At 41.7% G+C, this 12,908-nt stretch overlaps 1 protein-coding gene across 1 annotated transcript in view; it reads left to right on the plus strand.

The window, feature by feature from the left end:
- Nucleotides 1–12,908, plus strand: part of LOC138947169 (uncharacterized) — a 68,157-nt gene that overhangs the window by 13,723 nt on the left and 41,526 nt on the right. Inside the window, exons 6-10 of the mRNA XM_070318605.1 lie at nucleotides 538–728; nucleotides 7,320–7,513; nucleotides 8,480–8,642; nucleotides 11,215–11,408; nucleotides 12,253–12,424. Coding sequence (XP_070174706.1) covers nucleotides 538–728; nucleotides 7,320–7,513; nucleotides 8,480–8,642; nucleotides 11,215–11,408; nucleotides 12,253–12,424 — 914 coding nt within the window. The remainder of the gene's footprint in view (nucleotides 1–537; nucleotides 729–7,319; nucleotides 7,514–8,479; nucleotides 8,643–11,214; nucleotides 11,409–12,252; nucleotides 12,425–12,908) is intronic.

The raw sequence follows: 12,908 nt of genomic DNA on the forward strand, positions 1-12,908 counted from the left end.
TAAAACGATACGCTGGTTTAATTTTTCACTCACAAACACACACACACACACACACACACACACACACACACACACACACACACACACACACACACACCCATACACACACACACACACACCCATACACACACACACACACACACACACACACACACACACACACACACACAGAGTCTCACACAAACATTCACACACACACATTTGTTTATACGTTATCCTGATATTGTTTACCACTAATCGATACTCGTTTGGTTGATTAATGTTTAATCAATGTTTTATCAATGTTTTATCAATCTCCAGATTGATACAACACAGCAAAGACAAGCAAAGTAAAGCAACACATTTGAAGAATACAAAGTCGTTTAGTGTATTCATTTTAATGGACATGCAATAAAATGTTGTTATTGTTACTGTTATTGTTCTTACATAAAGTTATTGAGAATGATGAAGTCTAAGGTTGAGGGTTTTCAAGCATTACATTCTATTGTCATTATGTGTTTGCGTGCTTGTGATTTGACTGCACATTTTATGTTCTAGTTACGGTGGAATGTACTACCCTACGCATGAAACTCCATCGCGTTTCGGTATCCTTCAGTCCGGAGCAGTACAGCTACGCTATGTACTGTGCAATGGTGACGAGGAGAGTCTCCTTGAATGCAGTTATTCCACTGGGGGAACCTCCATTTCTTGCTATCATGAATTGGATGCCACTGTCAAGTGTTTCCCAGGTAAAACTCATTTTTAAGTCGTGTACACACGCAAACACTTGAAGATACATTTATTCTTGTTTATCATATGACCTGCCTCTTTGTCTCTGTTACCGGAAGAGGTGAATACGCTGCGTAATCCATGGTTACCTGAGCATAATCCATGGTTACCGAGCATCGATCTGACCGAGTTCAACTGGAATAATTAAGAAGTCATCTGCATATTCAGAGTTTACAGATGGACTACTTTTTTTCAACATACGACTAAAATATGTTGCGGTGTCAAAGTCGATATCACGTATGGCTACAGGCCTACAAACGTCTTTATTGAGAAAATAAATAATACTACAAAGTTAACCATACGCACATTCTGCATGGGTTTAAAGAGCGGAGTCGAGATACTTCGCTGGCCGAAGCGGCTGCATGGTCAAAGGCATGTTCAACGAGTATCGCGATTGGGATCAAGGGACGATACTCCCTACATTTCACTCAGACAGCCATCGAGAGAGAGAGAGAGAGAGAGAGAGAGAGAGAGAGAGAGAGAGAGAGAGAGAGAGAGAGAGAGAGAGCAATCAAAACACAACCCAGTCACATGGTAGTTAAAGCTCAATCTGAAACTGACATCGGCTGTCGAAGGCCTGGACGATTCAATGCCGGTGTAACACGAAATTTTTACTCCACGAAAAATTTACTCCGGAGTAAATATTTCGTACGAAATTCTTACTCCGAGTACACTTTTCGTACGAGAAAAGAACTCCCCAAGGCACGAAAAATTTACTCCCTCCACGAAATTTTTACTCCCCATTTTTTTTACTTCCAGTAAAAAATCTCGTATGCAATAATGGGATGCGGGCGAAGGGATAATGCCAATAAGTGATCTCGCGCACACGAATGTCGCGCTACCCTCCTTCCACCCCTTCCACCACCAAGACTAACAGGGGACAAGGGAGTAAAAATTTCGTACACCTGTCATGGGAAGTTAAATTGCTCGTGTTGGGGTGAAGTAATTTATTCGTTATTTATTCGTCAGGGGAGTAACATTTTTGTACGAAATGTTTACTCGGAACTCACCTGTCTTGGGGAGTAATTTTCTCGTGCAATGGGGGAGTGCTTTTTTCGTAAAGGGAGTAACTTTTTCGTACGAAATGTTTACTCCGGAGTAAAAATCTCGTGGGAGTACTTTTCTCGTGTTACAGGGGTGCATAACTCTGAAAAAGTTGTCGTAACTAGGAACCCGCTTAGATCCATTCCAACGCCAAAAAAATTATCAGAAGAGTCACCGAGAAGTCAAATCAAACGTTAGGTTTTTGGCTCACGTAAGTGTAGACTATGCGATCGTAACTTTGTCTGTCTGTGCGTGCGTGTGTGTGTGCGTGTGTGCGTGCGTGTGTATGTCTGTGGTAGAAACTTTAACATTTCGTCATTTGAAGACGTCACATTATGACGTAAGAGGGTTAGACGTCACGCGAAGGAATTACTGAAAGTCTCGGTCATTGTTATTTTGAGCGGGCCGAGACTAGTTGGCAGTCGTGTCCCTGTAAGTAGGAGCTGCTACATGCAGACAGACAGATCTAGATCTAGTGTCTCGCTTTCTTGCAGAGTGTCACCTATGCTTACTGTGTGTGTGTGTGTGTGTGTGTATGTGTGTATGTGTGACGGAGTGATTGAGTTTGTGTTACTGTTTGTCGATTTCTTACGTGAGCCTTGAAGGCTTCGCCTCTTGTCTCTTTTGGTTATTTGCTTTGGCTTTAAAGTATATTGCGTCGACTGATAGCTGAATCTGCTTGCGACAGTGCTGTTCAAGGCTGTTCGAACTGTCGTCTGCTAGACGGGCTCGTGTGAATCAGTCAGTGCCGGTGTAGGAGGCATAAAAGACTTCCAGGATAAAAACACTGGGAGTGTATTTTTCCTAGGAAAGAAACACTGCAATCTCGGAAGGGGAGTGTTATTTTCCTAGGAAAATTACACTGGCGCCAGGAATATAACACTGCCACTACGGCGGCAAATAAGACTGCCAGGAAAAAAACACTGCATGAACTGTGTTCATTTTGTTCAGAGTGCACGAAGGCAGTGAGCCGAACTCAGTGCCCGTGTTGTTCCACGGACTTGAAAAAAGAGTTGTTTCGGACTGTTGCAACTTGGTTCATTTCTGCACGATGGGTCGTCCAAAGGATAGCTCTGCACGATGGGTCGTCCAAAGGATAGCTCTGCCCAAGTGTCCAAAGAGAGGTTGGCTGACATATCTAAATTCCTGTCTGACGGCATATTTCCCGAAGGATGCAAAGACCGAGGAGTACGAGCAAATTGGAGACGGATGTGTTCTTCGTATGTGCTGCAAGATGGAACTTTGTTCAAGCGTCAAAAGCGCGACGGATCATGTACGTACCTGTATAAAACACTATCGTAAATGTCAGTTGCATTTTATTTCTAATTTTATAATGCTCTCTGAGGTTTGGGTTTTGCACCACCCTCGTCAAATATGACGGTTGACCTGAAAAAAAAGAGATCAAACCCAAATCGCGCCTCACTAAATATACGGCAAACATTTCGTCAGGCACTTGCGCGTGCAAAATGATGTTTACTGTGTCGCCGTGCCATCCTCCCCATGGACTCAGAGTGGCATCGACATCACATCAATGCCAGAATCTCCAGGTGGTTTCAGCAGTATCGTTGTTGCTGTGGACTATTTTACGAAATGGGTGGAAGCCAAGTCCCTGCCATCAAAGTCGGCAAAAGACACTGCAAGGTTCCTTTATGAACTGATCTGTCGTCACGGGTGTCCCAAGATACAGATTAATGACCAGGGAAGAGAATTTGTGAATCAAGCGTCTGCTGAGCTTCACAGGCTGAGTGGAGTGAAACAAAATATAACAAGCGCCTATCGTCCACAGGCCAATGAGAGAAACAACCGAACAATCTAGTCTTCGCCGCTGAAAACTCTGCGTGATGAAGAAGATTGGGTTGATGCTTTACCAGGTGTGGTGTTTGCCTTCAGAACGAGCGCACAGAAAAGCACACGGTACACCCCTTTCTTTTTGCTGTATGGCCGACAAGCCCGACTACCGATTGAGGACAAAATTGACCCCATCTGCTCATCCAGCACCGATGGCAACGACGTTAATGTCAGCGTCTTCGAAGGTTGTGAAGACACGTCTTGTCCTGAAGATATCAAGCAAAGGCTGGACAGTATCAAGCAGCTGTCCACTGTCGTGAAAGACAAAGTCTCAGAGAACATCACTCAGGCGCAAGACAGACAGAAACGTGACTACGAAAAGCGCCACGGCCAAAAGCGAATGTTTGTGGTGGATGAGCTGCAGGTACTTCTGTGGAATCTGCGTCGCGCGGATAGGAAAGGGGGGGGGGGGGATGAAGGCTCCGTGGCAAGGTCCCTATGTGGTACATGCTGTCAATCAAAATCAGACTTACATTTTGAAAACCCCAAACGGCACAATCTTAAAGCAAACAGCACATGGCGTTAATCTAAAGCCGTACAAAGCTGCAAACGACTGCGGTCCACAAACTTCAATGAATACTGATGCCAGTGTTCCGCAGAGTTCATCGACTGACGACGCCAACATTTTCGACACTTCCTGCAGTGCCAGTGCTAGTGTTCCCAAGAGTTCATCGTCTGATGACGTCAACATCAATCAGCAGTTGATGCAAGACGGGAAAGGTGAATTGTGCTCAAGCAAGAGAAAGCGACAGAACAGAGCCGAACCTGTTGTTTATGACTCTTCCAAACGGGTAAAACCTGACCGTTCATCAGAACCACAAATTGTTAGGGTTGACCCTGCGCCTCCAAAGCAGTTTACCCCAACGAACTCCACATGGAGAATACTGAAATGCAAGACTCTGGGGTTAGCCGCACCTAAAAGAATGCCCTTCAGACCGAAAACGCAAGTGGGTGCTCCGCGTCAAACAGAAACAATTATTGGTGACGGGAATTGTTTTTTCAGAGCGTTTAGCCTGGAGGTCGCAGGGTTTCAAGATTTTCATGAAAAGATCCGACGCGCAGTTGTAGAAACCATCAAACACAACGAAGACGTTTTGGGCAGTTATATTGGTATGGACACAGAAGAATACATCAGATCGACAAAGATGGCAACAAATGGTATCTGGGCTACAGAAACAGAGATCATGGCAGCTGCCATGTACCTGAACACCACGATCAGCGTGTATACTCAAAGTGGAGATGAGAGAAGGTGGCTCGATCACAACCCTGACAACAGAGCTGAAACCCAAGAGAACATTTATTTGGTGAACCTCTGTGCGCACTTCGAAAGGGTTGTTTCATGCGAGTGTTAAACGTGTTCTTAAAGAATTTTAAACATTTTTTTTGAAAGTGCACTTTTAAACTAGAGCAGTCTTTTGTCCCTGGGGTAGTGTTAATTTCCTGGGCGTAGTCATTTTTACCTGGGTGAAGGAGTGTAATCTTCATAGGAAAATAACACTCCCAGTGATATTTTACTGGGGAAAAAACACTGTTGTAGTGTTTTTTTTCCTGCAGTGTTATTCTCCGACTACACCGGCGGGTTCAGCGAGTGGCATCACAATGAAAAGCAGAAGGCGAAAAGAAGTTGGAGATACGGTGAAGATATGGGAAGAGAAAGGGATGTGATCGTAATGTTCATGCAACTGCGAGCAAAAATATGCCCATCGCGATAGATGTATCCAAGATTAGGTGTTCAAAGTCAAGACCGGGACAAAGTAGAAAGCGATCTACCTCAGGACCGACATACCACTTACAGGCTTTATCGCTTAACGTCTTAGGTCTACAACAGGCGAAGTATTAAAGCTTGTGCTCACCTTAAACGTGACGACTGAATATGTAAGTCATCCACGTGTGAAAACCGAAACAGAACAGCGCGATGATAGCCACAATTTTCAATCACCGACTGACTAACAGTAACACGTTGCATGCAAACCGACTTGGGTCACCGATCAAACCGGCACGGCCCGAGCTGAATTCGTTGCGCTGCCGTTATCGCGCGCAATTCTGGTAAAAACATTTACCCGGTTGCCGAATCGAAAAAAAAAGCCTATGTCAAATATACACAAGGATATTTTAAAATGACTTTCTAAATGTAAAAGCAAATAGTATACCTTTTTATAAGCAATATGAATGACTGAATGTCCACGTACAAGTCGAATGACGCCGTCCATTATGCAGACAAAAGGGAACTAGCTTTGTGCATGAATTCATTGACATAAATTTCGTCCGCGGAGGCTTTTGGCACGCAGAAAACAGGCACCGACAGGTTTTAGTGAAAAAAAGGTTGGTGTTTTTAATGAAAACGTCCGAGTAATGAGATAAAAAGATTACACACTTCGTCCTGAATATCTTGCATATTTTTCCCTCGGGTAGATTTTGAGATATTACCTCGCCAAAGGCTCGGTAATACCTGAAAATCGACTCTCGGAAAAATATGCAAGATATTCAGAACTCGGAGTGTGTCACCTATATTTATCCCATGACCTGCTTCTTTGTCTCTGTTAGCTGAGGAGGTGATTATTCTGAATATTCCATCACAACCATATGGATATCCCATCACAACCCGAGTTTCGATCTCAACTGTCATTGGTCATTGTCTTTGATTTCACTTCCAAGCTTTATTGCTTAACGTCTACAACAGGCGAAGTATTGAAGCTTTGGCTCACCTAAACCCGACAACTGAATATGTAAGTGATCCACGTGTGAAAACCGAAACAGAACAGCGCGATGACAGCCAACATTTCTATCCCCGACTGACAAACAGTAACACTGCATGCGAACTGACTTGGGTCAACGATCAAACCAGCACGGCCCGAACTGAATTTGTTGCGCTGCCATTACCGTGCGCAATTCTGGTAAAAATATAAACCCCGTATGCCGAATTGGGTATAACGAAAGCCGATGTCAAATATACACAGGGATATTTTAAAATGACTTTCAAAATGTAAAAGCAGATAGCAGACCTTTTTATAAGCAATATGAATGACTGAATGTCCACATACAAGTCGAATGACGCCGTCCATTATGCTGACAAATGAGAACTAGCTTTGCGCATGAATTCATTGACATGAATTTCGACTGCGGAGGCACGGGCAGGTTTTAGTGGAAAAAGTAAGTGTTTTTAATGAAAACGTCGGAGTAATAGGATAAATAGCTTACACACCTCGTCCTGAATATCTTGCATATTTTCCCTCGGGTCGAAATCGACCCTCGGGAAAATATGCAAGATAATCAGAACTCGGAGTGTGTAACCTATATATAATCACGAAGAAGACGGTATTCGTTAAAGAAAAATAAATGAGGGCCTTGCCGTCGGAAACACCCCCTTTTTCTGGGTGGGGGAAGGGGGTGGGAGGTGCCTACTTTAGAAAATGTGAGAATGGTCCATGCATTAGCATCAAAGTAGGAAAAAGAACACAGTCATAAAGATAGATTGTTGTCTATCTGTAAGGACTGTCCAAACAAAACGTTTATAATTTGAATAGTGTACCGCTCAAGCAGTAATTTTAAGATATTTCTGATGTGTGCTGTCCTAATTCCAAAACCAAAAATCAAACGTTTTACCTCTTGGGGCAATTGGGACCCATTATTGTCGAACCACTTTCAATTTCTTGTTTCAGTTCCAGACGGTTGTGTTGGGTACCTCAACACCGAAACCGGAAGTGTGACCTCACCAGGTTACCCAGCAAGTCACAACTTTACGGAGGATACAGAATGTGTGTGGAAAATTGAGACAGCAAGCGGCAAAAAACTCAATCTTACATTTTCCGACATCGAGGCGCACAGTCAGACGAGCACATCCAACTACATTAAGGTTTGTTGTCTCACAATTTACTGTTTGTAGAGTAGTGCCTTGACAGCCGGGTGCGTGGTCCCTGTATGAACATTGTTCTTAGTGAAATACTCTGAAATGTTCGAGTATTATTTTGTCTTCAAACAAACATATGCTTATACTAGATGAATACCCGCTTCGCCGGGTACGGCTTCGCCGGGAAGAAATCGAGCCGAATACCCGGCTGCGCCGGGGCCGGCGCACCGCACGAAGGAAGGGAGATAAACGCGCAAAACACTGGAAAAGATAAGAAAGAGTAATACCCGGCTTTGCCGGGACAATGACCTTCTAAAAATAGTATAACGGGAATATGGATTGAGCGTTGTCGACAGTGACCTTCTAAAAATAGAAACGGGAATATGGATTGACGCCACACGAAGGAAGGGAGATAAACGCTGAAAACACTGGAGAAGATAAGGAAGAGTTACTGGGAATGGATCCAGAGAAAAACCAAAATCGGTTCAGCGCTGCGCGCTGAGAGCACGTGTTGAAATATCTCATCGACCAGGTTGTGTCCGGGGTGTACCTGAATATGGCCACCAAATTTGAAACAGATCCATCGAGAACTTTGGCCGTGCATCGCGGACACACACACACACAGACAGACACAAGTCGTATATATATATATATATATATATGGATAGAAGCGCAGAATGTCGACCAGTATTAAAGCATAAATATGGACTGTAATTTGATGCGGATAGATCAGTACAATATTATGTATTTACTAGGTCAGGACGACTTTGAAGGTTTCTTCAAAAGAAAACGGTAAGCTACCAAGTTCCATTTGGTGCTAAATTTCAGTTTTTAAATTGACCAGGAAAGATATTAAAACCCAGTGTTTAGTATAATTTTGATCACCTCATGTAAACGTGAACGTATTTATATTAATGTCTCATTTGGTTCCTGTTTTCGCAGTAATATTTTACTTGTATTTATTTTCTTAAGGTTGTGAACAGTAATGGATACTCCTCATCATTGACATCCTATGGATCGCCAATTTCTGACTTCATTTCAAGTGCAAATGTTGCCTTCATCAGGCAGAAAACCGTAGCCGGTGACTTTGGTATCGGTTTTGCCGCATCGTGGATCATTCAAGAAATCTCAAGAAGTTTGTGTAACTTGTTTTTGTTTGTTTGTTTGTTTGTTTTCATTGGTTTGGATGAGGTCTTTTATTTTCTCAGGTTGCCTTGAATTTTGATTTCAAAGCTTTGTCATACCATATTTTTAGATTTGCCACTGTTGGTGTCTGTCGGTGTAAACAGTGTCATTGTCCTTGATTACGTCTGTCCGCCTGTCTGTTAGTCTGTCTGTCTGTCTACATATGTGCATTACTGTTTGTCTGTCTCTCTTGCTCTGTATGCATACCTGCCTGTATGTTTGTCTGTCTGTCTGTCGGTGTAAACAGTGACATTGTGCTTGATTACGTCTGTCCGCCTGTCTGTCTGTCTATATAATTATGTGTCTAGTTTGTCTGTCTGTCTCTCTTGCTCTGTATGCATACCTGTCTGTTTGTCCGTCTGTCTCTGTCACTGTCTATCTCTTGCTTTGTCTATCTGTGACTGTCTGTCTGTGTTTCTGACTCTCTATTTCTTACTCCCTCTCTCTCACACGCTCTGTTTCTCTCTCTCATTCTCTCTCTCTCTCTCTCTCTCTCTCTCTCTCTCTCTCTCTCTCTCTCTCTCTCACTTGCTCTGTCTGTCTGTGACTGTCTGTCTGTGTTTGTCTGTCTGTCTGTCCTGTCTCTCTCTCTCTCTCTCTCTCTCTCTCTCTCTCTCTCTCTCTCTCTCTCTCTCTCTCTCTCTCTCTCTCTCTCTCTGTGAATAGGTTTTTTAAGCGTCGTTTTTACATTTAGTCAAGTTTTGACTAAATGTTTTGAACATAGAGGGGGAATCGAGACGAGGGTCGTGGTGTATATATATGTGTGTGTGTGTGTGTGTGTGTGTGTGTGTGTCTGTCTGTCTGTCTGTCTGTCTGTCTGTCTGTGCGTGTGTGTGTGTAGAGCGATTCAGAGTAAACTACGATCTTTATGAAATTTTACATGAGATTTCCTGGGTATGATATCCCCAGACATTTTTTTATTTTTTTCGATAAATGTATTTTATGACGTCATATCCGGCTTTTTGTAAAAGTTGAGGCGGCACTGTCACACCCTCAATTTTTAATCAAATTGATTGAAATTTTGGCCAAGCAATCTTCGACAAAGGCCGGACTTCGGTATTGCATTTCAGCATGGAGGCTTAAAAATTAATTAATCACTTTGGTCATTAAAAATCTGAAAATTGTAATTAAAATTATTTGTTCATAAAACGATCCAAAATTACTTTTATTTTATTCATCATGTTCTGATTCCAAAAACATATAAATATGTTATATTCGGATTAAAAACACGCTCTGAAAATTAAAAATATAAAAAATTTGATTAAAATTAAATTTCCGAAATCGTTTTAAAAACTATTTCATCTTATTCCTTGTCGGTTCCTGATTCCAAAAACATATAGATATGATATGTTTGGATTACAAACAAGCTCAGAAAGTTAAAACGAAGAGAGGTACAGTAAAGCGTGCTATGAAGCACAGCGCAACCGCTACCGCGCCAAACAGGCTCGTCACTTTCACTGCCTTTTGCACTAGCGGTAGACTACGTTCAGTTTCATTCTGTGAGTTCCACAGCTTGACTAAATGTAGTTATTTCGCCTTACGCGACTTGTTTACATTTAGTCAAGTTTTGACTAAATGTTTTAACATAGAGGGGGAATCGAGACGAGGGTCGTGGTGTATGTGTGTCTGTGTGTGTGTGTGTGTGTGTGTGTATATGTGTGTGTGTGTGTGTGTGTGTGTATGTGTGTGTGTGTGTGTGTCTGTGTGTGTGTGTGTGTGTGTGTGTAGAGCGATTCAGAGTAAACTACTGGACCGATCTTTATGACATTTTACATGAGAGTTTCTGGGTATAATATCCCCAGATTTTTTTTCATTTTTTGGATAAGTGTCTTTGATGACGTCATATCCGGCTTTTTGTAAAAGTTGAGGCGGCACTGTCACACCTTCATTTTGCAATCAAATTGATTAAAATTTTGGCAAAGCAGTCTTCGACAAAGGCCAAACTTTGATATTGCATTTCAGCTTGGTGGCTCAAAAATTAATCAATGACTTTGGTCATTAAAAATCTGAAAATTGTAATTAAAATTATATTTTTATAAAACGATCCAAAATTACGTTCATCTTATTTTTCCACATTTTCTGATTCCAAAAACATATAACTATGTTATATTTGGATTAAAAACAAGCTCTGAAAATTAAAAACATAAACATGATGATTAAAATACAATTTCCGAAATCGATTTAAAAACAATTTCCTCTGATTCTTTGTTGGTTCCTGATTCCAAAAACATATATACATATATGTTTGGATTAAAAACACGCTCAGAAAGTTAAAACGAAGAGAGGTACAGTAAAGCGTGCTATGCAGCACAGCGCAACCACTACCGCGCTAAACAGGCTCGTCGATTTCACTGCCTTTTTGCACGAGCGGCGGACTACGGTCATTGTGAAAAAATGCAGTGCGTTCAGTTTCATTCTGTGAGTTCCACAGCTTGACTAAATGTAGTAATTTCGCCTTACGCGACTTGTTGCTGTTTACATTTAATTCCACACTTACATCAATGTGTGCGTGTTTGTTTCAGACTGTAACGCTTCATACACAAGCATCAGTAGAACCGGCTATACTATTCTGTCCCTTGGGTACTCTAACAACTATCCCGCTGGATTGGACTGTTATTATCTGGTACGATTCAGAGAGGAATACACAGCCACTGTGTCTTTCTACGTATTTCATCTAGATGACGAAACAAACAGCACATGTGACGACTATCTAGAGGTATACACAATCGTTAAATTGTTCGTTCGCTTGTTGTTGTTGTTTGTATATTGTCTACTACGAATCATTTACTGTTCTATAGGTGCAGTACATATTGTTACTTTTTGGCAGGTTTGGTGATTGTGTGTTGTTATTGCAATTTAATTGATTGAGCTTAGTGTGTATTTGTTGTTTGCGAGAATTATGGGTTCTTTGCTTGTAATAGTTCTTCTTTCAGTCTTTTACCTTATTGTGCGTGGATGCTCTCACATATTGTTGGTTGTGTGAGCTGTTTATGTGTAAGTGATTGATTTTCATTTAGCATTGTGATATATACAAATGAAAAATATGCTTGGTTTTTGTTTTGTTTTATGTTTAGTTATATGCTGTCAGCAAAAAATATTTCTCAGCGTGTTTTTCTTGCTGGAAAATGTACATTAATCAACTAATCATCAAACAAAGGTTATCACCTACAATCTTTGAACTTGTTGCCTTTAAAGTGTGAATGGTTCAGCATGATTAATCATTGTGTGATGATCTAGGAGACGTTAGAACAAAGTAGGGGTAAAATTAAGAGTCACAAAATTGCCACAACGCTCTCTCCTATCTTTTTTAGTCTTTAAATTTATAATTAAACACGATTTTCGAGCCTAGATACCTGGTTTAAGTCAATTCTGTATCAATGCTGTCTATCTTTTTATTTTTATTTGGGACACGCCAATTGGACGAACGATTTGTTTAAATTCCTCTTCCTGTTCTCCAAGGAGGCTCCAACCTTATAACTTTATTTCCAGTGGATGTTGTTTCTTCACGCTTGAAGAATGTCTGGTTTTGCATGCTGTTGATATATGTGATTCGATTTCAGATTTTTGACGGGAGCACAGATTCTGATTCGAGTCTAGGACGCTTTTGCAGCTCTACCCGCCCGCCAAGTTTGTCATCATCACAAAACACCGTCCTTCTGCACTTCCATAGTGATGACGTCACAGATGACTCAAGCCAAGGCTTTTATGCCAGAATTCAGGGAAATGAGCCAGGTAGCATTTCTGTTTGTTTTCTTGCTGTTTTTATTGTTGTCGTTTTTGCCTTTTATAGTAGTCGCAAACTGGAAACTCTCGAGCGAAGCTTGCCTTCTTTTGGAGATCGTTCGTTTGCTTCTGCGGCTGCCATTGTCTGGAATTCTCTCCCTTCCTCCGTTCGCCATTCTGCTTCTAAGGACTCTTTCCGCAGTTCCCTTAAAACGCACCTTTTTCGCGAATCCTTGTAAATTGTCCTTGCCATCTTTATAGACTGTTAGAGGTGAACTTAGATTCGTTGTTTGAATGTGTCTTTTTTTTTGTGTGTGTGTGTGTGTGTGTATAGTTGCTTCAGCTTTGATTGAGCCATAGGGTTGTGTATGAAATTTGCATTTAGTCTTTCTTTTTCTTGCTGAGTGTATGTACAGTCTAGAGAGGAGACGGACATGGTGTGAGCTTGTCCAGGAGGGTATATGAACATCTCAGTGGCAGGGGGATGGAAGCA

This window comes from Littorina saxatilis, linkage group LG14 (assembly GCF_037325665.1).
Source record: "Littorina saxatilis isolate snail1 linkage group LG14, US_GU_Lsax_2.0, whole genome shotgun sequence".
Lineage (NCBI taxonomy): Eukaryota > Metazoa > Mollusca > Gastropoda > Littorinimorpha > Littorinidae > Littorina > Littorina saxatilis.